Here is a 27195-nt window from a genome sequence, read left to right as displayed (position 1 = left end):
AAGTCTAGGTATGGTTTATAAAACATACTAATAATCAAGGAAGGCTTTTTGTGCAAATCTATTCTCTGCACATATTCAAGACCTGTATATTTCAGCACTGCTACCATTCAAGAGCGTTTATGCTCAGTGAGCAAAGCTGCTGTTTTGATGTGATTGAGGATGGCAGTATAATTTTGGTCTCCAGAATGTCCAGGCACTGATCCAAGAAAATACAAGTCAAGGGAGCAATCATGACAGAAGAAAAACAAGCCGGAGTTGGGGGAGAAAGAGCAGACTGCAGTGCTGCAGACAGGGAGGGACTAAATATCTGGACTACTTTCTAATTCATCTCTCATTTTTATCCTTACTCCATGGGTATAAACAAGTAACGTATCCAGACACATGAGGTGACATTGGTGTGAAGCTGACATTTGTGGTCAGAGAAGATCTTTTGTCTTGCAGATGTTGTCTGCTTGCACATCTTAGGGGAAATAATGATGAGGGAATAGAAAATCCTGTCCAGTTGATAGGTTCCCCCCTGAGATAGGCTGGTGCCAAACGGTACCCACAATTACCTCCCCATATGCACCACTGCAGCAAATCTGATCACCCATTATTATTGGGGAGGATGGCAATGAAGCAATCAAAAAGTTGACCGTAGCAGCCTAAAGGAAAAATTAACTTCGTAGCTTTGCCCAAACTAAGGCAGGTGTACAGGGCAAATGACTAGCCGCTTGTATTACCGACTTATTTGTCCTGCATTGTGGCTATCAGAGCCTCTACCACCACTAAATTAGAAATCCAGATCTTCTAGGACTAGTAGTCAGAAGCAGCAAAGCCTTAGATCTCACACTGCAGACATAAGTAACAACATCTCCAGAACAGGAGTGCCTTGATACCCTCACCTAGTAAGAGGTACACTGTTATATTTAAGGAGGAACTCCAGACAATGTGGTGCATTGTTCAAGGTACGGCTTAGGGGCAAATATTTTTATATCTTCCTTATACCAAAGCAATTACTGTTCTTTTGTGCCAGAAGTTGGCCACCACAAACATTCATCCATGCTGCTTAATAACTTTCCAGATACCATACAAGCCACAAAGGGAGTACATTGTTTTGACTGAGCTGTCGGCCTCACAAACCTGCATTATGAGAAGGGGCAGGAAAGAGCAACCGTCACATAGCAGTGAAAAGTAGAAAGTTTGCATATGCAATGAGTAAATATGGCCGCACCCATGTACAAAGATTTATTAAGTAAACATAGAAATCCAGGTTTTTACAACAATAAAACAGTACACAATTTATTGAATATTTACATTACATAAAAAGTCCAGGCCGCTACAAATTCACATTTACTGTACTGTCATTTGTAAATTATAACCTGTATTTACTTTTCATTATCAAGCCTAAAATGAATTCGACAAATGCCACCAAATTTTCTGTTAAAGTCACCAGAACCGTTTTAAATAATTTAGCGTAGAAGGTTCTTTCTTCCTGAACAAGGACCCAAACATATATTAGCTGCTGAATACACAATAAAGCTATCTGACAGAGGTACTTACATATATCCACAGATAACCACTCAGGGATCATGCCCTACCCAACATGCTGGACACGTGTAGGTAGGACACAAACAGATGGAAAGGTTTTCAATAGCTGCCTGTTTATGGCATGCTTGTAACTGTATAGGTGCAGATGCAAATGTTCTTCCTCTTTGCATTCTATGTGTTGTTTGTTTTCTTTTCAGAGTCTTCAACAGATCTGCTCACAATGAAAACAGATGAGGTCTACTCCCAGGAGGAGGTGATTAATTTAGCAACTTTCTCCTCCCAACAAACCATGTTTGCACAGATGTCCTGATACAAGGTTCAAGCAGCACTAAGTGTAATTGTGGCCCTCTGCTCATTAATAAATTCAATTCTAATTACTTAGGTGTATAGACAGTATGGAGCTGTTCCTTCTACCATCTTTAAGGAAGAGGAAGATATTCTACATTTATTACAATGAGATATATTTGGAGTTTATACAAATAAAATATGGAATATAACTTTAAAAATACTGGCTCAGGAAACTGCAGTTCATCAGTGGTCTAACTACACACATTGATAGCAAACTCTGATATTACAACTCATTTAGTAGCTCATCAACAATATGGTTTGAAATGAAATGTTAAATTATTTAGTCAATATCGGTGAACCTGACTTTTGTAGTGGTCTTTTTGCATTTCCATTAATAGTAGTGAGAACACTAAATACAGCTCCCATCAGTATCATTGTTGACAGGTTGTGTGATTGTCCATTGGCAGCTCAATACTTTACAGTCAGCCAGGCCTACCCCAAGGTGCCCAACTGTTAAAGGCTCCAGCAAGCTGCAAGGAAGCCCGGGACCCGACACCCAGCCTCTGAATTGTAGACAAAAATAAAGTGGTCACAAAACCGTCAACCGAAAGAAAAAAATCATACTTGATACTTGTTCCATTTTTTGCTTTGGAAAAATGTAATTTAACACTTATTTAATGTACAGTGCTGCATAATATGTTGGCGCTATAAAAAAACTGTTTTATAATAATAACTAAAAGATGCATGGACTACAGTATAAGCTGTATAGGTGGTCAGGGTTTACAGGTACTTGAAGCTGCTCAGTCTTTTCTTGGTTAAATAAACCATTTTACTCTAGGGTTAAAAATAAAACAGTGAGCTACCGCTGAATGTTCAAGAAGATAAAAAAAATAAAGAGTATGGGAGACATTTGGTTATTTAAAGTGTCTTCCTCTTACTGAATTCCATGAGGCACACCGGAGGTAGCTCCTAATGTGGCTAATAAACAACAAGGTAAAATAAACTTCACTGCTAAACATAAATACAGGAACACAATTCACATTCTGAGCAGATATGAAACCTTTTACATACATAATTGTGAATGTAAGTTGCTCAACACTCCAGGGCAGGGCTGGACCGATTCCAGAAGCCAGGTAGCAATAGCACCTCATAAAAAAAGCTAAGGAACTCCGCCAAGAATCCCCGTACTCTAAACTGGTAACATGACATAACCACAATTCTAAGAAAGAAAAACAATGATCTGTCTATAATTTCCTGGATCTCCATCAATTTACACAAGAACGAACTGAAAAATGACCAGTAACACAATTTAACTTCCAGCAATCTGCCAGGGGAAGACCACCTAATTCTGGCTGTCCCTGTCAAGTTGTACACAAGTTGTCACCGCAGATCCAAAAACAAATATTAGTGTGTCTTAAAATATGTTCTATTCACCTTACACTTACAATTACCAATTGGCCCCTGGATCGGACTACGTGACTTTTATAATTTCATAGCAAATAGCCTTTTCCAATGGCTATAGGCATGTACATAATTTACAAACGGGAACTTCAGCTAAGTCAGATTCCATTATCTGTGCCCAATTTAAAGCATTCATTATGAGTAATTATTGGCTGACATTTTCTAATGGAGAAATCACCTAACCATCTGCCCTTTGGAGTTATTCTACCCCAACAGTTGAAACAAGTTAGCACTCGCGGTTCTTTGAAAATCCCTTTACTGGGATTCTGTACCCAACTGACACAGTGTTTCAATGGGAGAAGAGATTCCCTTTACAAGACAACAAACAGAACTGCAGACATCTTTGCTATTTGGATTTGTACAGTGTCACCGCTGTTGTGCACCACTGACTTTTTTTGTTATGTGAGGAGTTTGTGTGGGATAATATATGGAAGATCATCAAAACAAGTTGGTGGTAAATCAACCTGCTGGCATTGACCCAAAACCTAAATATTAAGTATGAATGGGCTGAGCCCCATTTTACCCCTTCACTATCAGGGTGGATTACCTAAACATGACATGGTGTTTCTTAGCATATGAAGCTGAGAGATACAGAAAAGGAACTATGACTACACCACAAACCCCAGGATAGAGGATCAAGGAACAAGATGAGGGCGAGCCTTCTATCATAACAGAATAAAGCACTGCAGTCCCGTATAATAGCCAACCTAGCAGCCATGAATTTCAGCTGAGAGCACACTGTGCAGACAGGCATTCAGCACATGCTGATGCAAAAATATAAATGAGACAAACTCGCCGGCCTGTTGCCGACTAATTTATTTGCAGCGCTTCATTTACACAAGAGGATGGCACAGATTGCAAAATTCGTGTCAGCATTCCTGCTGTGAAACTGCTAACAAAACAACTATCCTCAGATAACCCCAGAGCTGATAGAGAATGCTTTGAAGTACAATAGGACTCTGAGGATTTGAATCAGTGAATAGGAACACTGGCATAGAATGGATTTTCAGCACATTATAGGTGTACATGGCTATTGTAGAAGAGAAATGACATTTTATTTTAAATCCCTTGTTTCTGTACCTGATGGAGATCAGGCACTGCATGATTTTCTGGCACATTCATCATATGTATTCCACAATTAAAAATAGTCATTTTTCTCCTGGTAAGTAAGGTGCTCAGGCTACAAGATAATAAAGTACCTGTCATGCATAAACATCTGTTTAATATGTTAAGCTAAAACTCAACCTATTTATCAGGAGATCACAGGAAAACAAACTCCACTGCCCTAAAATAGGTACAAATTCCAGACAAAGGTAAAAGGTCAGCTCAAAGGTTGGGACTGCAGCTAAATTAAGATGACTCTATTAAATGTTCCAAGATATTTACTCAAGCAGTTGCTTATGATGAGATCAATGGGTACTTCTGTGTCAAAATATTGTAATAGGATATTTTGCTAGGAGGAAACAAATGTAGTACAGGTTTAAATCGAGGTTGGTTAATAAATAAATGGTTTGGAAAACAACATTGATACCCAAATAGTAAAAGAAATACTTACATGTGACGGGGTACTAGAGAGAATGGGACCTACCCAAGGGATGGATTGGTGATCACCTCTTACACTGCAACAATGGCCCATTTACACTAATGAGCAATGTTCAATGAGGAAATGTTGATTTGAAATTACCAAATATATAGCAAAGTTTCATAAAGACCAACAGAGTAAAAGATGTGACTTGCTTCTTGGCTACAAGAGACAACAAAGGGCTGCCAGTCCTTTACACAAGGCCAGCCAGTGACTCGGAGCAGTGGAGGCTGCACCCATTCATTTTCTTTCAGGAACTAGCCAGCAGTGTGACACATAAAAGTAGAACAATATGGAAATTCAACAATAATTTCAAAAAAATGTGGTGGAGGAGGGTTAACTATGTTACTTGCTGGTGCCTGCAAATGAATTGCTGGAAGAGAAGAGATATGATGATAAAAAGGCCATAAGGCGTTTTGTACACCTCAATCATTAAAGTTTGAAAGTGCAGTGAAATACTTGCACCAAAAGAACAAAGCTTATGTTTATAGTAACCTGATTCAAATCATGAAAGGCCACACTTACTACTAAATGCAGGCCCTATTAAAAATGCATAGTTCAATACAGCTTTTCTCAATCTTTATAACATGAGGGACCCTTGAAACAACTTTCAGGTCTTCAGGGCACCCCTGGTATAATTACTATATCCACAGCTCACAGTTTATTAACCTGGTGATCAGTGGGGGGAATGTCTCTTACATTGTTGGCAAGTGGGAAGAATGTCCCCCCTACAGATCATTGGTGCGCAAAAGATCATGGTGTCGCTTAAACTGATCTGAGAGACACAAATTGCTCATTGGTCAAGGAACCCCTAGCAACCTCTGGAGAAACCCTGGTCCAATATTTTTGCATTATTGTTGCAATACACAACCCATATTAAAAATCAAAGCCAGGTTTCTCATGTAAAATGAAAACTGTAATGTGAAAATCTATGAGCTGCCATTGCTGACTTGAAGTTGTTTTCTTTATGATGGACATCTTTATCTTTTCTGTACTACTTGGCAAGCCACTAACCTACAACAAACTTATGTGATATATTACATGTGCAAGACAAAGTTTACACCCAGAAATGACTTGCTTACTTTATGTTTGAAGGTTTCATCTTCATCATACAGATAAAGATCAAAGAATAAAGGTTGCTACCTTCTCATGGACTGCTGGTTTCACCATTCTCTAATGTTCTGCTGTTTATCCACAAGCTTTGTGTCAGCTTTTCACTCCTCTATAGCTGCATGTTGAAGGATATGAAGGTAATGACAATCATGTTTAAACAAGGTGTTTCCTATTTATATGTACACCTCAACTTGAGACCGATACAAGGTTATTAGAGGGGCTCCTAACTTTTATAATATATTTCTAAATATTGAACAAACATGATTTTCTGAAATACATATAGCATCTTTAGGAAAACAAAGATAAAATTTGACTATCTTAAAATAAGCATAGCAGAAAACTACAAATGCTCAATAGTCAGAAATTAAAGCTGAACTTTAGGCAGATACAAAAGACACAAATAAACAAACTTCTTTCATTATTTTAAGTATTTTGTGAGCAGTACCTACATTGACCTGGTTTCAGTCTCTCCCAGCTGTTGTACAGCAGAGCTGTTATGTGAGAGAACAAAGGAGGACAAGGAGCAAAATACTTCATATGCTGATAAGAAGCATGCAGATAAGAAGAGAAAGCAATGTACATGGAAGAGAGCTAACCATTGTGCTCATTCTCCTCTCACCAACCAGTCTGGGGTTACTGGGGCCCAAGATGAGATGGGCTCTAAATTAGATTATAATTATGATATGAAACTGGGGACATCTAATGGCACATAAGGAGGAAATCTTTGGACTAAAGTGACTATTGCAGGAAATTTGGTTTCTTCATTTTATCTTTTACTTAGCCATTTTTTCTATTCTATTATTTTTGGCTGAACCTCTTCTATAAAGGCCAACTAAAGAAACACACAACCCCTTTAGTCCATTTAGGATTTTTTAAAAATGTTAATAAAAGTGTTTTTCAATAATACTCATACAATTCTATAAAATGTGAGAATTTATTATCTTAACACAAGGCACAGTAGCCCATGTCACACAATCCAACATATTGAGCAATCACAAGCATTTCTGGCCACTGTAAGCTCTCATTATCATATACAGATTTTCCAGGAATAAACCCAAACCCAACCTCCCACTCCAAACACACCAACATACACAATGAGGCCTGGGATGTCTCTCTCTATCTCAGGCATGCCAAGAAAAGCGAGCGGTTCAGTGGTGCATTTTATAAACCATATACGCCTTGTAACTGGATCTTCTGCTCAATCTGCTGGGGTCCCATTGTGTTGGGTGTTTTTAAGTTTGGGAAAGGCTTGAAAACATGGCCCTTTGAGGTACACATTGACACAAAATGCTGTTGTCAAATACACCCTACCTTTCTGCATGTTCAGACCGTCTGCTCTTCATATGGCTATCTCCTCCATATTTTGTGTCTTCATATCTGCCTAAATTCAGCTATAACCTCTTTCTCTTCTGTCTGCTTCAAAAACCACTTGGTTGTGAGTACAAATAAAGGGTTTATATAAGATGGACTGAAAATGATGACGTAAAGGAGACCATCTGTGGATAGGATTTCTAAAAGGTAACTACAGTGTGTGCATTCAATTTCCTATTTCATAAGTGAATACATATTATTCCTTACTATCGTTTCCTAGCAAAACTGTGTCTATTATCCAACAGTAATCCGGCTATGGACATGAAATGAGGTCAGACGTCAGTGCCTAGCCCCACGTCTTAATAGTTTGCACAAAATATCACTAAATAATCTCCTATTATTATGTGCTTATCACGATGTTTATTACCTAAGAGGAAATGACTTTGCAAACATCCCCAAGAACTGATTATTATTCAGAGTATTCAAGGGCTGATATACCATGTGTACAGATTGTGCAATGGTTCAGGGACCCCTTGGAACTTTTACTAGATGTGGATAAGATGGGTGCTGGTCATTCTCCCACTGGCATATAGACCTTTTCTATACCCAACAACACATGGCTAATAGTTGCTTTCACTTGCATGGAGGGCTCAAAAACTATTATCAAATGAATGCCCCTCAGTGCCTGTCATTAATCGGGATCAATGACAATGCAATAGCCACCCATTAATTCTCACCTTTGTGTGATTGAGAAAAGCTCACCTTGGTGAGAATACTAGTCACGCACTCATTTATTTATATTAGCACAACCCTTGCAAAAAGGAAACACATGACCTACCTGGTATTTCTATTGTTTATGACTCAATGAATGTAATCAAAGGCTTTTTTTTTTTATGCTCTGTACACAAATAAAAACAGAACCTGGCTTTTCCTTGGGGCGTTTATTTTTGTAAATACTCATTCATTTTAACTGCTACATTGCTAGTCCTGCATAGGCAGCCACTACAGCTTTGTAATTATAGGTTACCAGTAATAACAAGGCTTCAAAAACCTAGCCCTTCTGTGTTAACCCATTGTAGCACGAGGAAGCCGGATGGAAGAATTGGATTTCATTCAGTGGTTTGTTTTCTGTGGCTGTATTTAGGACTAGGTAGCAACTGATGAGATCACTTCACTCAATGCCAACGCGTGTTGAAGCAACACAAAATCCATCACAAGTCGCAATGAAGTATACAACTGTTCCTCATTATATGATGTGAGAGTACGCAGGAGAAGTGTCTGCATTTTATTAAAAATGTCAATCAATAATAACGAAAATAAGCAAAAAACTTCCATCCATACACTGGCCATTCATGGCACAAAGGCGGTCAGGGCTACAATACTATCAGTGTGTTCAGGAAGCCGTCACATTCCAGCTCTGAATTGTTTGTCGCACAAAAGGCTAAAGCTGTTAGAACTCGAGTCATCTTGGAAAATGCCAGGTTATTTAAGGTCTCCAGCACTTAGCTGTACACAGAAAGCACGCAAGCTGAAGATATCTATATACAGTGTAATCTGAGGCCTTGTGTCCTAAAAGGAATGGTAGTTTACAGTAAAAGCTGGTTATATATTACAATCATTTTTAGATTTATTGCCAATACAATAATAAATAAAATTCAATTCACAACATATAGACCTTTACATTGCATAGTCATTTATATAGGTCATTCAGTCTACAAATTCAAACTGGAACAGAAATGCCAAGATTTTCTTTACCAAAATGCCCACATACTTGGTATTGGCTTATTGCACAGTTCATGGCCATTCACCACTACACATCTGTTTACCCCACTTTGGGAAATATGGAACAAATGTACAGACTGGGTAACAGTTATACTAGACTACTAGAAAGCAAAATGGTAATATGCACCAAGTGGTCCCTGATTCTAAGCCGGTAGCAATCAGAAGAAGGAAGGCGGTCAACAACATATGACATACAACACATACAACAACAAATCATGTGAATGCAATGATTACAAATTATTAAGACTATACATTTTTACATCAAAGTCTGCTTATAGTAAAGTCGCCTTTCAACTTTAGCACAGCTAAAACATTTCCAAAACAGGATTAACCAGTAGAAGGATTAGTTTTCATGTCACTGAATCTGTCATAGTAACTGTTCACATTGGCCTCTCTAATATTCTATATCAGTGAAAACAAAAAGGTGAATAATGTGACAAACTCCAGCAATACACAAACACACAACGAGATTGATATCACTTGCTCTTGCTCAATAAAGACACAAGGATAAACAAAAGTCAATGTTATGCTGCCCGTTTCCTATTTCTTAATCCTTACAAGTCCTTCTTAACCACTTACATCTCAACTTTAGGCAGACAGCTAAACCCAGCTGATATTTACTTGCATGTGAATAGTTTTACCTGCCAAAGGATTTGTAAGCAGCCTTGCGATCCAGACACCCCTGCCAGAAATAACCTCTCTGCAGATGAAAATGCAGTTAAGCAATATAGCCTGGACCAGAGATAACTTCTCATATTGGTAAGACTTCCATTTATTTTTGCATCATGTGACTAAGATTGGAAGCCATAAGCAGTATCTTACATAGATTCTAACCCTTTCCTGCCTTATCAAAACAAGAAAACATTTCAAGTCAAATCATCAAGACAGATTTGTCTTTAGCCAGGGATGCACAGGGAAGACATGACCAACACAGCAGGAGGGTGCAAGCTGTGTTATGAACCTAGCAATGCAGAAGTAAATCATGGGTGTGGAATGTGCAAGCCCTATATCTCTACAACAGACACATAACACAGGCAATGTTTTTATACAATTTATTTACTTTACAAAAATGAGAGAGAGCGATTTTATTGTTGTAAATTATTCAGGTAAGCTATGCTTAAAAATCAGCTGTACTCCTATCTATCACAAAAGATATGATCAACGGGCCAATAATCAAGGGAGTGCAGTAAAAGCGGAACACTAGTATATAATAAAAGGGAACATTACGTGGATATCGTACAGTTTATTACACCTATAATTATGTGTCAGGAGGAGGTTATCTGTACTGAGGAGTTTCAGCAGCTTTCAAATATCCCTTTGAACAGGTTTTTGTGGTTGTTATGTAGCTACTGTAAAATGCTGACATATTCAAAAAAGCCTATGTACTACAAGAATGCATTCCAGATTGTCTTCCTTGTATTGTACACATATGTATATACTGGTACGGCATGAGACTGGCCATAAGCATCATAGAGGTGACCATTCTCTGTTTACCGGGGAATCAGACGTGATGTGATGTATTCAGCTGCCTTTTTCCATCATAACATGAACTAAGAACCACAAAGGTTTTACAGCCTCTTCCTCTGCAACGTTAGCATAATGGCAGCCACAGATCAAGACTACACATAAAGTATTGGTGTTTAGAGATAAGTAGAAAGTACAATACAGGCAACTTTAGCACATTAGCTTTAAAGACAACTGTGGATTTCACAGGCAACATTGCTTACCATTTCAACCTACCAGCGTCAGTATTTTTACTACTTATAGGGAACTTGTGCATATATCAGTAGACAGCTCTTTATATTTGATTTGGTTCTATAAAGCCAATACGGTCTACTGCAAGAAGCTTTACCTCATCAGCAAGCAGATGTCTAAGAACAGACAGACGTTCCAATCCTCAAACCCTTTGCAAAGATAATGAGACCTGCGTCAAATTAATTCACTGTGTGTATCCACATTGCATGTACTGTATTGTGTTTTTTCTTTTTTATACCAAAATCAAGCTGAGGTGTTGCCAAATGCCATAAATGCTTATCTTTTCTGCCCAGAAAGATTCACATGCATCCTTTCTAGCACAATTAACACTCAATGAATCTCACATTGGTCTGGAAATGGGCAACCTCAAAGATACTAGAAAATGTGTCATTTAAATTTCTGTCTTCATATTTCTTAGTATTTGTTACATAAAATGTGTTGTAGCAGAAAATCTACACTCTAGCAAATCTACACAAGGGCTGCTGCCAAACAGAACATGCCTGGGTTTAATAGGAGAGACAAAACTTGCACATATGCCAAGGGTGGAGATCATTTAGAAAAAAGAAAGGCTTCAAAACACAGACAAAACAGACACTCTCACGCTATTGGGAGCTGATCCAATTTATTAAGACTTGTAAGCCTTGAGGCAGGGAAGCCTTCATTTTTTTTTTAGGGTACCAGATTTGTATGAGGCAATGTTTAGACAGGTGAGCAGAAAATTGGTTACATAGTTTTAATTCTTGCACTGTGGTGCCAAGGTCAAGGAGTTAATTTTGCACACTTTCTGAATGAAGCTTACATGCTCTCGGTGTTCACACGGGCTTCCTCTAGATGCTGATATGAAATATCTACAATAAATATGATTAGAGTCGGCTGGGGCGTTGATGACAAACATTACATACATTGCCCAGCTGTGAGATACGGCCTTTGCTGACCTAACTGTATTTCCACCTTTATCCTTTCACTAGAACACAAGCTTGTCAAGTTGAAATATGTTGCAATTCCTCTTATCAGTACCATGAAATACATGTTTGTTAAGTCCAAGGCCATGAATAGGAATGTCTTTTACACCAGCAAATTGCCTAGCTATATAAAAGCAGCAGGCAAAGTGGGATTTTTCATCACTGGCCTATGTTCTAAAATAACACAGCACCCAAGAATTATTCCACTATCAGAAAACAAGAACCCTTCAGTGGAGGGGGATGGAGAGAGCTGCCAGCATTAGTTTCCTCCTGCTTGAATGCCAGCCAATCAGCTTCTTGGAACCCACTCCAGGTCCACTGAACACTTGGAGCTTGTCAGCTCTCTGCAGCAAAAAAACAATAAGAGACACAGCTACCGCCTAGGAAACCAACGCTGAATTGGATTCAGAACACACTGACAGTCTGCCATGTTTCCAGAAAGGTATATTAAACATATTGCAGACTGATTACCTACCATAATCTACCATGATATTTTAGCCATTCATTGTTTCCAAGCATTCTTACAAAAGCCAACCTATTTATTATTCCTATTATACTGAAAAACAAGTTCCTAACAATGCTCCGTGATCCACAACGCACTTAGAGATTTGTTTACATATGGTGGGCTAGGAAGGAACATTTCTACCTAGTAGTTGGCACCCAATAGTAAAATGTGGAGAAGCCATGACTGGGCGACTTGGCCTCCTGTATTGGTCTCCTTGGTATGATGCCTAGAGGGAGAAGTGGAAGACACCAATCTGCCCATGGACAGCTTACAGATGCTCAATTACTGTTAATCTTGAAAAAAAAAGTGTGATAAAGCTCAAGTAACACTGAAATAGACAATTTGTCAATTGCTTCTTCCATGGAAAACAAGAGGGAACTCTGGGTGTCATTAGCAGTTGTTTAGTGAACTACCATAGTGGACAACACTGCAGGAAACTGGTACATATGCTGGGAATACTCCCAAATATGAACCTTCTGTTATGAAAATCTAGTGTTTGTATGGAGCTTTGGATGTGTTCTTTTTTATATAGAAGCCAGCTCCATTCTTACTTTGGTCTGATCAGTTCAAACAAGAGAAATAGCCATGCCTAGAAGTTTATACCTAAATGAGAGAAAAGCAGAAAGGAACTACACAAACTGCCAATAACTATTGTCTTCTTCCATTTTCTCACATCATTATCTCTGGTTCATGAAGACCTCATACTGTGAACTTAATTTACAGCTAACCAGTTTCAGTGAAAGCTTGTTACAATCCTCCTCCAATCACTTTGGAATGGCCTTTATCACTTCACAGCACTATCAGTGTTTATGTAACAGTACATTACATAACCTCACGCACCATCGGTAACATTTACTAATACACAGAACATAAAACTCTAACGCTTTATTCAGATACAGGCGAACACTCCATGTACTTCTTCTTATGTCTTTTACTGCAGGGGGACAAAAAATAAGCCCATGTTGTATTGTTGTCTGGTATAGGCAACCTTTTTGTAGATCATATTGTAACTTTCATGCTCTATGAAATCCAAATAAATCCTGGCTTCACTTTGTTGTGTAATAGAAGCCGATATGCCGTAATATATATATATTTAAACAATATATTATATAATAAATATAAAACAATAAGCTTACTATCCAATGCACAAAAGAACTGGATATTTAAAAGACATGTACATGCAGCCCTAGAATGAACACCTATGCAGTTACATCTAAACAATACCTATGTGGATGTTATTCAAGCATAAATGTCTAAAGTAACCTATACATGAAGCATTGTTATACCCATTCAGTATGAATTATATAGGAATCACATGCAGCAATTGTAAAACAACTTAGCCAATACACCTTTCTCGGCCAATATTTGTCACAAGTATACTGTACACAAATGCTGGAAACAACAAATGGATACTTCTAAAGCTCCATACACACGTGCAATTATTGTCGTTGGAAAGGATCTCTCACGATCGCTCATGAAGGAGCGCTGTACATACAGCACGGTTCTGCTCTATGGAGAAGGAAGAGGGAGAACGGCGAAGCAGCACCCCGCTGCGCGCTGTCTCCCATTCCTTGCTTTAGGAACGTTTGTCGTCCATCATCCGTGGATCCGTCAGGACGGTCGTTCGGACGATGGGCACTGTACAAACGGCAAATTCTCGTCCAATATCGTCCCTGAGCCGATTATCGGGCGTATTACCTATTGGCGAGACCCCAGTGTGTACCCAGCTAACGTGGCAGCTAACCACAATTAGCAGATAGCAGGTACAAACCTGGTGTCTTTTGGGTGCATTGAATGCAAAATTGTAAGGATTATTTCAGTTGCAATGTCTGCAAGGCATTATTGGAAAGTTTCTGCTGCAAATAAAAAGGACCTTTCAGTGTACAACTACCCGCTGTCCAGTGAAAGCACTTAAAGACACTGCAGGTATTCACCACTTAGCCTTGTCTTGCCTAAAATGGCAGATTACATGGAACAATAGGTTGCAATCACCCACATAACAAAAGGCTAAACTGACTCGCATATCATGTACATATGCTAAACATACTACCTTCTAGGAACTTTAACATGCATACTTACAAACAGGAATAACTACTCTCCTTTTTATAAAAGAGACTTGGATTTTGGGTTTACTGGTTCTTTAATAACAAGGAATGAGGTTAAGGCACACTCTTTAAAGTGCAGCAAAGTTTCTGGGACAAACCTAATCCTGCTGCTAATCTTATCCATCTGTCACAGGGTGATAAATGACTAGTTCCTTTCTGCCACCCATCCCCTAGAAAGCAGAAAGCCTTCAACAGCTTGTAGACCATAAATCAAATGTTTCTTTTTAAAACCAGTACCATAAACAAGCTTATCACCCAAGAGGTTCCAAGCCAACATATTCAATAATACATCCACCTTATAACTGCAGATTTTCCAGAGAATAGAACACATTATTCCTTTATCCAGATTGCTTACCTGATAGGGCTGAAAGGCACTATCTTCAGTTGCAAACTCCAGATGTCTTTCCACTAAAAATTCTATTGCAGTAATTGAGTTATATGCACCTTTTCCAACCAGGGGCTTGAAAGCCTGCAAAACAAAAAAGACATATATTTAGTTTTCTTCACCAGTAATGTACAGTGTATTATTACTACTTATCTATCATCACATTAGTTATATTGACTGGATAAATGTATACTGAGAGATAGACATTTCATTGTATGAATTACTAATTGTAATAAAAGGGGTCTCTAACGATAATCTACATGGATTGGAGCAGGAAAAGGGCCGTCATTGATGGTCGCATTAAACTTGAGACCTGGCTATCCTGGCATGGAACAAGCAAAAATTAGTTCAGACCTCAAGATTCCTTATCTGCAAACTTTGTTCGGGACCAGTTTCTAAGAAAGCATCAAACAAGATGACCAATATAACTCCCAGACATTCACCCAACCATCATCGGCCAAATACTGCAATGCAGCTTTGAGCACCATCGCTTCTGTCAAGGGTTTTAAAGCAGCCTAGGCAGAAACGATTATTCTGTCTGGATGGTTTAGCAGATGTGTCAATGTTCATATTAGCAGCCCTCCCAGCTTCAGAGACTAAAGGTGCGTACACACTTCCAATTTTTATCGTTCCAATCGAACGACGAACGATCGATTGGGCAAAAAAACGTTCGTAAAAAAGTAACCAACGACGCCGACGAACGAGGAAAGCCGTTGGAAACGAACGACCGGACCGGCGGATCGGATGACGATCGTTGAACATCGTTCGTGTGTACGGTCGTTCGTTGATCGTCCATGATCTGAGCATGCGTAATGAACGAACGTTCGTTCACTTTCCTGTCGTGCACATAGTTTCTCTATCGCTCAAACGATCGTATCTATTGTGTGTACAATATCTACGAACGATCGTGTCGTTATCTCTATGTGCAGGATCGGTGCTATACGATCGTTCGTAGATATCGTGCAGGATCGTTCGTCGTTCGTTTTCCAACGATAATAATTGGAAGTGTGTACGTAGCTTAAGACATGACTGTTATCAGGTTATATTTAGCAACATCCACACTTCCACTATTGGAAATATCAAGAGCTAATTATAGAGACAGAAAAGGCTTAAGTGGTGAAAGTGACCACTCAGCGTTTTACCTTTTGATGTAAAAATGAAATAAGAAATGCAGCTGGTCATAAATGACAGCAACAGTGCCCCATACGGCCATTTTATTCTCCAGTCTCCAAACCTTCCCATATTAGTTTTACCTTTAAAGAATAATTGTACTTTACAATAGTTTTACCTCCCTGCTACATTGACTTAAACTGACCTACCCTCCATTTTCACAGTTTAGATGTTACCAAGATTTGAAGCATTGCTTCCCAGCACCTGCACAATACAGACGCGCACAGACAGCAGGGCACTGTCTATTCTTGTCAGAACGCAACCTATAAAAGCCACAGGGGATGTACTGCAGAGGCCGGTCTTACAGAACAATGGATGGGGAAGGTAAAAATGAATTTGGTCCAGGGCCTATGCAGGCATCATCAAAAGGAAAGCCATTCAGGCACAGCTCAGGAAGCCTCTGGAGGAACCCCAAGGTTATACAGAGCCCTGATTAAAATGGATGGTTTGAGTCAAGGGTGGTCAACACATGGATCGCAATCTACCAGTAGATAGCAAAGGCAACGCAAGTAGATCGCGGAGTCCTGCCTTTCAAAATAAACTCTACCGCGCACAGGAGTTATTAAGTCCAAATACTGTTGTTGGTAGATCATTTTGACTTGGTCATTTTAAGTAGCTCGCAAGCCAAAAACATGTGGGCACCCCTAGTTTAGGTTGTTTGGCCTCTTTAAATTTCTAAAACTCCAGATCCATGTTCTCTACCTAAATCATTAATTGCAAATTACTTAAGTCCATGGACCAGGGTGGCAATTAGCATTCGTATATAGAACAGCAATGACAGTCTATGTATTTGTCTCAAAACAGGTTAATTGAAGGAGTATGGCATATACAATGATAAATCTATTACAGATGTTTGCAAAACTGTCACAATTGGCTATATTGGATTGCAGACACAAAGACCAGAAATACACAAACTGTTTAGATTGGCATCATACTATATAAGTCTGACATAATGTAGCATTTTCTAGCCTGAAAAATAACACTAGCCTATTTCAAATCATAAAGATTCTCAAAGTATTTTTTTGTCCATGGTTAGAAAAAAAAATAGAATGTCAGCAGTAAAAGTGTCACTGTAGCCTCTATATTACCGAGACCCGCTGTGATAGCTAACACAGGTCTGAGGGGGCATCATCCGATCCTCTATGCAAGTACAGTGAGGTCAGTGTTTTATCCTTGGATCTTAGTGGGTTTCTGGCTGAAATGTATACCTCAGTGTGTGCAGCTTCAAAGGCGCAATGCCAAGGATCACATATCCTGCTCCAGCTCCATTAGTGAAAGGCAGAGGCATTGGCCATGAGAGTGATTTGCCTCAAGGGAGGAGTTCAACAAAAAAAAAACGTATTGCATATCTTGAGATCTGATACATAGCAAGCCAGTTTCAGTTTGACAAAAGTTGGTCATCAGATGGCGATTATATTTGGTCTAAATGCATGCATGGCCTGGTAACCAGTGTAGCTTCTTTATTTCTAGGCAAAACAGATAAATGTGAGTAGAGTAAGTAGACACATGGCGTGCCAGTCTAATTACTTCCAATTACCATCCACTGGAACATTTACTAATGAATGTGAGTGAATGAGAGTGAATATGACTCTGGGATAGCATGATGAACATAACCATTCCATTGGCCGATTTGGACGGGACCTTGTGGTGAGTAGTGCAAAAAAACTGGGCTAACCATCGGTACATGACCACTTGTCATTCTCCACAACATAAATGGCTATAGCAAGCAGATCCAAAAATCCAGAAAAATCACTGGCTCTTTATCTAAAAGGCCAGACAGTAAAATTTCCAGCCATTTTATCAAGATTGCTATTTAGAAAAATGTTTGCATGTCATAATGAACTATACTTTCAGAAGTGATGCATGAAAACAACCAATCAAAAATGTATCTCTGCTTTTCCTCCAAAAAGATAAAATACAATTGCATACAAGAGATTACTGTCATTAGTCCATCATGGTTGCTCCTTGCACTGTAGCATTAGTTCAGAAGATGTATATGTATTGAACAATGTTCTATGCTTCTGTGATGACAGCGGGTCAGGAGGAATGTGACATTTCACAAAGAGAGGAATTGTTGTATTCTCTGCAGCTATATGGGTGTGATTGTGCTTCCTACATTGCAGGATATAAAAAGGTGTGTGTTCTTAGCCTGGATTTCCCAACTGCTAATTATCTTTTAACTTTCTAAACCACAGTGTCATGTTATACAGATACTATGCTCAAACAGGGAGATAATTATCCTTCATCTATGTACAAAGGCCATGAGGCACAGTGACACTTCTAGAACAAATTCAAAGAGATCTGACCACCGGGCCCTTATTATTCCTATTTAGACAGATATAATGGATAGAAATCCCCAGCAACCATATACAGAGCAACTCTAATTAAGGGGCTATCAATAAACTGAAAGCTGATTGGCTGCTAAAGGTCATTAGTTGATGTCAACAACTTTGCAAATGCGCTTTATATGTGTACGTGTTCAGTGCTAACTTGAGGTTGGCAGCACTTGGTAAGAAGATCGCTACTACATGTCCAAACAATACTAAGGCTACCTACTTATATTAATGATTTTCTGCAGTATCATGTACAATACAGTCTGCTAGACTGCAATATAAAACAATGTTCGTCATAGGAATGCAATCCTTGCTTGAAGGGAAGGCTACGGATGGCGCCATGTAGAACTCATGAAAACCAAAGACATGAAGACAAAGTCCCAGGACTCCAAAGTACAGGATTCTTACTTTATTTTAAAAGCACAACATATTTAGCCAGCGTTTCGGGTCTGCGTAGGGTCCCTTCCTCAATCCAACAATGATGTGACAGAGTTTTAATAATAAAGAAAGAATCATGTTCTTTGCAGTGCTGGGGACTTGGTCTTGTGTGTTTACACTGTAATATAAGCACGCATGGTCAAATAGAGTTAATAATCATTCACGTACATACTAAGAGGAAGTGCTTATCAGGCTGAACACCAACTGACCTAGAAAAGCACATTGGTACATCTGCCATAGACTGATAATCATACAATTGTATTCAGATTCTCAATTCCAACAAATTCAACCACAGTTTCTCCAAAGTCTCTACAAAGAAATTAGTGCTGCCAAAGTATCAGCTGTCATTTTTTTTATACATTGTAAAAAGTCAGCTAATCCACCAAAAATGGATTACATGAAGTCGTAGACATTGGAAGACAGATAAAGCTATTGGGTCCTTGGGTCACCTGGGAATACCTCAACCTTTATTACAAGAAAAAGACCTGACCGGACTCAAACTTGAATTCTGTAATTGACTATTTAAAGCAATTGACTGGTTGTTATGCCTACTCTCTTCTAAACATAATAAAATAAAGTCCTATATCTAATTACTTTTATATTTTATATCTAATTATTCTCATACCATTACAGTGCTCAATCTATCGACTGTGGACAGGTTGATCTTATGGTTATACATGTTACTTAATCAATGAGGACGGGGAGTAATGCTGCATACACAATTCTGGCTTACATGAGGGGTGTTTTTTTTATTAAACTAGATGTAGCGCAGGAGTCTAATCTGAGCCCAATGTGCTTTTCCGTATATTGTTTTTGACTCAAGCTGTACTGTCTGAGATAACATACAAATCTAGGCTCAGTTCTTAATCATTAACCAGGTCCTGTTGATACAGTTCAGGTCAACTGGCCACTGACAGCAAGCAACAGGAGCTCACCATAAAACAAAACTTTTAATGAGCATGTGTCAGATAAAACAAAGGAGCTGACCAGAAACATTTGTGTATACAGATTGATGATGCAATTATTACAAAAGCTTCTTTTTCCCCAGGAGAAAAGAGTAAACCTCCATTAACAGCATGCAAACACAGCCAAAAATAAACAGCCATGTAGACAATGCTGGTTTATGGATTTGGGTATCCTTTTATTTTTGCAGCTAATCAACAATTGTGTGGCCAACTCTTCTGTGTTGGCCCCTATTGATGGTTCGCACCATGTGACATTCATCGGAGATAATTCTACTAAAGACTCTTAAGCTCCACAATAAAACATACATAATGCCTACAAACTTGTGATATCCTTCTTTATGCGAGCTACACACTATAGCTTAGCCCTGGATACAGTTTTATTATGTTTAACACATATAATGTTACGATTGCCAGACTGCATTCTGTGTGTGCTTAAGCAATGCTACAGAAACTGTTTGTTTAGCTACACAGGAAAATGGCTCCCAGGAACAGGGCCAAGGGCTGAGCGATAAGGCATTTGTTTGGAAACTGTACAAACATACCAACCTGAAACAGGGAAAACAGATAAGAACTAATAAGGACAAGAACAGTGATAGGCTGGACCAATATGGGTTGGTTTTTCAGACGCTTTTACTGTTATCTGGATGTATCCCAAATAAGTAATTTGCATCAACGCATATATGTATCTTGGTTGTTTTACCCACAGGCATTATATGGCATTTACCCCATCCAATCATTGTCATAACTGTCTTCAAGCCTTTCAACCATCATAAATTAAGAATAGGAAAAATATAATAATATATCAGAGGTCAAGGTAAATCTAAGTTTCATGGTCAAAGCCACTATTAAAAAAAACTTGAGTGCTTGGAAAGTGTTGAAGGCACACATGAGATCCAACGCACTGTAACTACACACACTATGGAGTTTCATCACTAAATACAATTCTAAATACCTATATCTTCACATCTACCGGTACTGAAAATATACTTTCATTTTCATGTGCTTAATTACATTTGTAAAAAAGAAGTCTGACAACCTTGAGATAGGCTGGCCAACATGAAGGGCTACAGCTGCCTCTGCTACAGAATGAAACATCATCTATCAACCTGAACAGATTTAACTATTTTATGGGAGAAATGTTATAACACTGTCGGGTTTACCTTTCTCTATACTGTGTTTAGCAAAGAGGGTTTACTAGCCTTTTATTCAGTCGGACCTGGCGGCACCTGATGCCAAGGCAAGAACAGGAAATGATGTGTTTGAATAAGTTTATTCAATTGCTCGGTGTTGCAAAATATATAATAAAAGATAATCATAAATCTGTGTTCACAGCACACTTCATTCACAACAAACAATGTCATTGAGCAGACTTGCAGGACCTGTTCCCCTGGCTGAGTATGTTTTATAGCCAGTGGAAACACACAAAGAAAGGCACTTGTGACTGTGAACCTGGTGTAATTGTGATGAGTGATGGGGATCTGAATGAAATTACCATTCTTCAAGTAACCCTGGTTTGTTAGGTACTAAACATAGTAAGTTAAGTGGTAAAAATGGCAACATTTCTAAAGTACAGGTAGATAAGGGGTACATGCATGTAATTCAAACCTATTACCCTGGTAGGAGAAAACACAACAACGCTCTGTATATGAAAGAAGAAAAAAATGGGATGGATGTTTAAGAAAAGCTCTTAAAACGTGTGATTTTTTTTCAAGGACCTTACAGTTGTATGCAGCATAACTGAGCAACAAAATGACATCTGGTAGAAGGCAAGTAATGACATTAGCAGCTTGATTAGAAACACCAAGGCCAAGCTACAGAACCGACCATGGCCAACCGGCTAAAAGTTTCTCATTGCCATCACAAGGACAAGATGAAAAGTTCTCTTTTGGCAAATAAAGCATACACGTAATATTATTTCTCAATACCAGATATAGTTCAGTGGAAATCTAGAATCATAGGTCATGAAGTTGAAAAAACATTAAAGGTATTGGAGAAAGGCCAGAAATTGATTGGAAAGCCAGAAAGATGACAATGTAAAAATATTACAGCAGCCATAATATCCATCATTAGTTACCTGACAATTCTTTACAATCATCTAGACCACCACCACTGACAACGTAAAGATGGGGACCTATACTTTATTTAACTGGAGAAAACTTAAGTGGACACCATCACCCCTATAACCATAAACATCATTCCCAATTCACGGATCATTTGCCGCAAATATACTAACCTACCCAGGTGGGAACAGCACTGCTTTCAAATCGCCACTACACACAACTTCTTAATTCCACCCAAATTCCTAATGTACATTCACAGTCATAAATTATAAATGTGTAGCATGCCATAAACTGCAGCAAAGGTTTACCTCTACACCAAACCTAAAAGTGTGCTATTCACTAAAAATTATTTACCAGAATTTTTTTGGGGAGTGGAAGTAAAGCCAAACTTTTTTAGCAGCATTGATAAAGTAAGGCGTTGGGACCTCTGACTAAGCTAACAAGGATTGCTATTTTTCAGGGTCCCGCTAACACAAGAGAAATTAAAAGAGAAAGAAATAGGGTTAAAAACTAAAACAACTCAAAACTCTAACCATTTCCACCTATAAAGTGTTGCCCCAAGTCCTGTCTTAGCTTAAACTTTGTATACACCCAACAACTTCTGTGACTGAACCAAGGTTGATGATTACTCTGTGAATGCAATTTCACAACACTTCTTTCTTGCCAAGACTTGTTATTGGGACACTTGGTAACTTCCCAAAGGTCATGTGGTTAATTGGGCTGTCAAAGGAAGACTGAAGGGATATATACAAGTAATAGACATTTGCACAGTTGTTTCAAGTTAAAAGGAAGCAGAGGCAATGTATAGGAAGGCATGTGATCATGAGCAAAAAAAAAAGGATCCACTTACTTAATTTACGTTTTTAAACGTCATTTTAACTTTGCACTAATATGGGAAGATCCTAAAACATAACATTTCAATACACCCACAGAACACTCCTTATTGTAAGACAAGTAAAAACGTAAATACACATAGAAAAACTTGCTTCACTTCCTTTTGTGCTGGGATGTCCTTGCATTCCCTCCACTAAAATGGCTGATGACAGCTACAAGAATTTTAGCAATTTCAGAAATGCCATACAGTGTACTAAGAGTTGTTTTCTGTCAAAAGAAATATTTGGTAAATGAAGAGAAAGTTATTTCTTTGCTATTTATATAAGCCAATATATTGTAAACCTGAAGTTGTTACCTAGCTATAAACCCAAACGCCAACAACATTTGTAATGTAATAGGATATCAATGGTTGTAAGCAGCAGGTCAAAGGTGACTTTTAAAAGTTTTTGTTTTTTCCTACTTGGTTTTCTTCCTACTCCCATATGGTACTGATATAGATATTTTTTGCCTAATAACAGAACATGTGCAAATTGCCAACTCACCTATAACAACCATAGTTGAGTACAAGCAATTTTAACCTAAACTGTCTGCAGACAAAATTCAAAAAGTCAGTCCGATTGTTGGACAAAGAGCAAAATGTTCCTGTTAATGCAGATACTATACATCTAGAAGCCAGGAAACAATAGTAGAAGTGCTTATACTTGGAAGAAATGACCAAAAGAGTTTCTGTCAAACATCCCAAAGACAACAGCAGTGAATATTGCCTATTAAGTAAATGTGTACAAAGTAGCATGAAGAGCTGCGCAGGAAAGGGCCATGCTATGCCAAACAGTGAGGCAGCTGATAGAAATAGGAATATTACAACTGGAGCTTAATTGTCTTTGAACTTTGCATTGCTTTGCATATGTTTCCTGATTCCTCAATTGTAACTATAAAGCTGGTCACATTGACTTTTAAATCTGATAAGCACATGTTCAGCTCCTGGGGCTCTTTAAGGTTACATAGGGCTGCAAAAGAGGAAACAATTCAGAGACAGGCAAGCTAAACAACAACTGGCCCTAAAAGCTGTGCTGCTCTATATCTAGCCTTGTTCTCCTCCAGCACAACCACTTATTTCTACAGTGTTCTCCCCAGCACCTTTTAGCCGGTAGAACCACCTGGCATTTTTCGGCAACCACCCAGCTGTTTTTGTGTGGTTACTGAAAAGTTGGGTCACAATACAGGGGTCACCACCCGCCTACAGCTTCTTCCCACCCAGTTTAAAATAAATTCTGGGGAGACTACTGTCCTATATACCAATACATTCATTGTCCATCACTCAGAGAGGCACAATCACTGGGATTTTATCAGCATGTTTTTTTTTTCCATCAGGGGTACCTCTCCACCAGAGCCTAAAACATGAAAAAGACATGGGGTGACCTAGCTAACAACCACACAAAACTCAAATATCAATTTCTTCTAGAGTTGGCCTATAAACCTTCCAAGCCTAGCAATAAAGACATTCCAGAAGCTGGTGCACACAACTCCTTTGCTTTTAAGATTGAACACTATCGTGTTTGACTTATAGGACTCTGCTAGTATGGATCACTTTTTTCATTAATTACAGGAAAAACTGCAGCCTTCTCAAATAACTGGGATAGGACTGAACAGCCAAGATACAGAGCAGCCAATTCTTTACCCTAGCTATACAACTGCCAAAACACTTGGAAGACAATCATGTTTTTGTACGAATAAGTCCGCTCGACTGGTTCCTTTTCTTTAATTCATTGTTTTTGGTTTTTTTTCCTCTCCCAGAGGTAAGAGTCCTAATGAGCGCTCCACTTGGATAATAATCTCATTTTGCAGTAAATATGCTTGCAGCCTCAGCTGTCTGGAACACTAACAGTGGAGCAGCTCATGCAATGCTAAATTATTAAACACAATGTCCAAATCACTATTTTTCCTTCCTATTTTTCCACAGCTTATATGTCAGTGCTAGATGTCATGGATTCAGTCGGAAATAAAGTGCTTTAAACAGAAATAAAAGGTAATGGTATGAAATCTTAGTAACACATTTTGTGTGGTAAGATGTTAACATAAGATTTCAAGCTACAACCCAAGATGATGAGAGGAGGTAACCAAAGCAATTGTATGACAGCATAGGTATTTAGGCCTTAGAAATGTAACATTAGTCTGCAATGTGCCAAATATTTGGACCTTTCAACTTTTTCTTGATTACAAAATGCAGATTATCTACAATGAAGGATGATTTAAGAAAGTTTTTGGCAACTTTGGTGTATGGATTGCTGATACTCCTGCTTGACAGGTACCATTCTGTAAATGATTCCAATGGAATAATAAATAATGTGATATCAGGGTTGTAAAGGAGATCTACATGGCATACAACATGAATGGCCATGACCTGTGTGCATTGCAACATCTGGAACATTTGGCCTTTCAGACTGACTGCCCTGGAAGAGGTCATCCAATTTACAGGTGTATGATCATATCATCACTTCCCTAAGGTGGTCATACACAACATATTTGTGATAGAATAGACCTCTTCTACAGGATCATAAGGTACTTGAAGAAAAAGCTTATTCAGTAATACATACACTACTCCTAAAGTGTCGCAGCAAGGCCACATATACAAATATTAAATTGAAGGCCCCATACTGGTGTGGAGGAAGAATAAAATGATTCCGCCAACAGTTCACTAGCACAATTTTGCAAATCATCATGATGCGGTGGCCCTGATCTTCCTGAAAAGCACCTGAACCCTGGTGTGACAAAACAACATAACAAAATACCAAACTCAAACACACTCCCCAGGTGACAGAGGTACTGCCTACGGGCACAGGTCAATACAAACACTAACATGTGACAACTAGATATTACCTTTATACAGTTACTGTCATTTAGTTATCTATTAAGCCTTGGATGTGATAGCCCCAGTACCCTTTTATAAGAGCATCTGAAATAAGAAATTGTTGCCATTTGTCATTATTAAAACACTTTTGCATAGGAAAATGAGATGGCACCAAAATGAGATGGTGAGGACCCTAATGAAATGGCATTGGTAGATAACAGTACCCTAGTCACAGCCCATGTTAAAAAACACGTTTGCTCCTTATACTCAAGACCCGGGGGTTCATCTTCCTACTACACATAGTATTACAAAGAATTCCAAGCATTAGACCAACAACTGGAGGAAAGAATGGCATGTCCATAGCAGCCACATCAGACTGTTTCCAGTTGGTCAAATAAATGGATCTGAAATATTGCCATGAATAATTGACATTTTCCTTCTTCTTTTCCATTTTCCAGCTTTTCAGTTCTCATACCTGGCCCATTGCAAAACAGCAGAATGTGACCATTGAGAACAGGGCAATCTTTAGTCTACATGATATGTGTGTCTATTTTATCGTCTTTGGGTCATCATTTCTTTACTGTTGTACAAGGACAAGTAAATGACAAGTATCAAGTTATCTGTATTTGTCTAAACTCACATAAACTGAAGGTTAGATGAAATTCCAACCTGCAGTTGCTAGTTAAACCAATCAACAAATAAAATATTTTGCCTACTATAAGGGAACAATGATAGCCACCACTAAAGTTATTTCTGGCCTAATCCTGCACTCACCCCATACTTTGCTCCTTTTCTGCTCCGATCATGAAGGGTCACAATTATTGCCACTGTCAGCTATATTTTTTGAACTGCAAACAGTTAAGAGTTTATGAGTTTACAATGACATCTACGATAAGCTGGAACTCTCTCTGAGACATACAAGGTCACAGGTAGTCATCACTCAAAGCTTGATACTATTCCAAGGTGTGGTGACATCTCATAATTCTTAACCCCTGCTTTGCACATTTAATAAACAAGCCTTGAAAAACAAACACCCAACTTCAATCTGTTCTGCTACCTGCAGAAGATGATAAAACCGTGAGTCATCCCGTCTGTCTTTAGCACATCACAGACATATGTAAACCACACAAGGCAGATCTCAATGAAAGGCAAGGCAGATCAGCAATGGAAGAACTCAGTGATGCAAGCAAATGGCACAGGAAATGCAGCTCAGAGCTGACATGTGCTCTGCTTCCCAATATAAAACTACAAACCGCCTGCAGTGATCACTGCACACCCACTGGTACAAGGGGTACAAGAGGGCACCTGGGCTCATCAGTTTGCCCCTTCATATGGCAGGGGCTGCCATACCTTCTCCACTTACCACTGTAAGCTATGTGTGAACCCATCAGGTTACTATAGAGTCACATGCACTGACAAGCAGATTGCAAGCTCCATATAACCTGTGCCAGGAGACACCACAGGGCACCGGAGCTGACCAATCTGCCAGAAACATGGCAGGAGCCCATCATGTCTTCTCCACTTGCCATTGTTAAGATATAGGTGAACTTCCCAGCCCAGGCTACAATATAGTAACATATGCAGACAAGCAGATTGCAAGCTAGATGAACCCATGTGCCAGGGGTACAAGTGGGCACCTGGGCTGATTACCCCTTCATATGAAAGGGGCCACAAGTTCTAAGATTACCCCTTCACATGGCAGGGGCCACCAGATCCAATATTACCCCTTCACATGGCAGGGGCCACCAGATCCAATATTACCCCTTCA

The 27195-nt window shown here is 38.9% G+C and overlaps 1 protein-coding gene across 3 annotated transcripts in view; it reads right to left on the bottom strand.

The window, feature by feature from the left end:
- Positions 1 to 27195, bottom strand: part of JMJD1C (jumonji domain containing 1C) — a 201500-nt gene that overhangs the window by 57057 nt on the left and 117248 nt on the right. For 2 of the 3 annotated variants that reach the window (XM_072423118.1, XM_072423119.1), the window contains one exon: positions 14750 to 14863. In XM_072423118.1, the coding sequence (XP_072279219.1) occupies positions 14750 to 14863 (114 nt within the window). Of the gene's footprint in view, positions 1 to 1542; positions 1675 to 14749; positions 14864 to 27195 lie in introns of those variants that run through there. The other variant, XM_072423120.1, reaches the window with a different exon arrangement.

The sequence above is a fragment of the Pyxicephalus adspersus genome, chromosome 10, assembly GCF_032062135.1.
Source record: "Pyxicephalus adspersus chromosome 10, UCB_Pads_2.0, whole genome shotgun sequence".
Lineage (NCBI taxonomy): Eukaryota > Metazoa > Chordata > Amphibia > Anura > Pyxicephalidae > Pyxicephalus > Pyxicephalus adspersus.
This window is presented reverse-complemented; position numbering and strand designations above follow the sequence as displayed.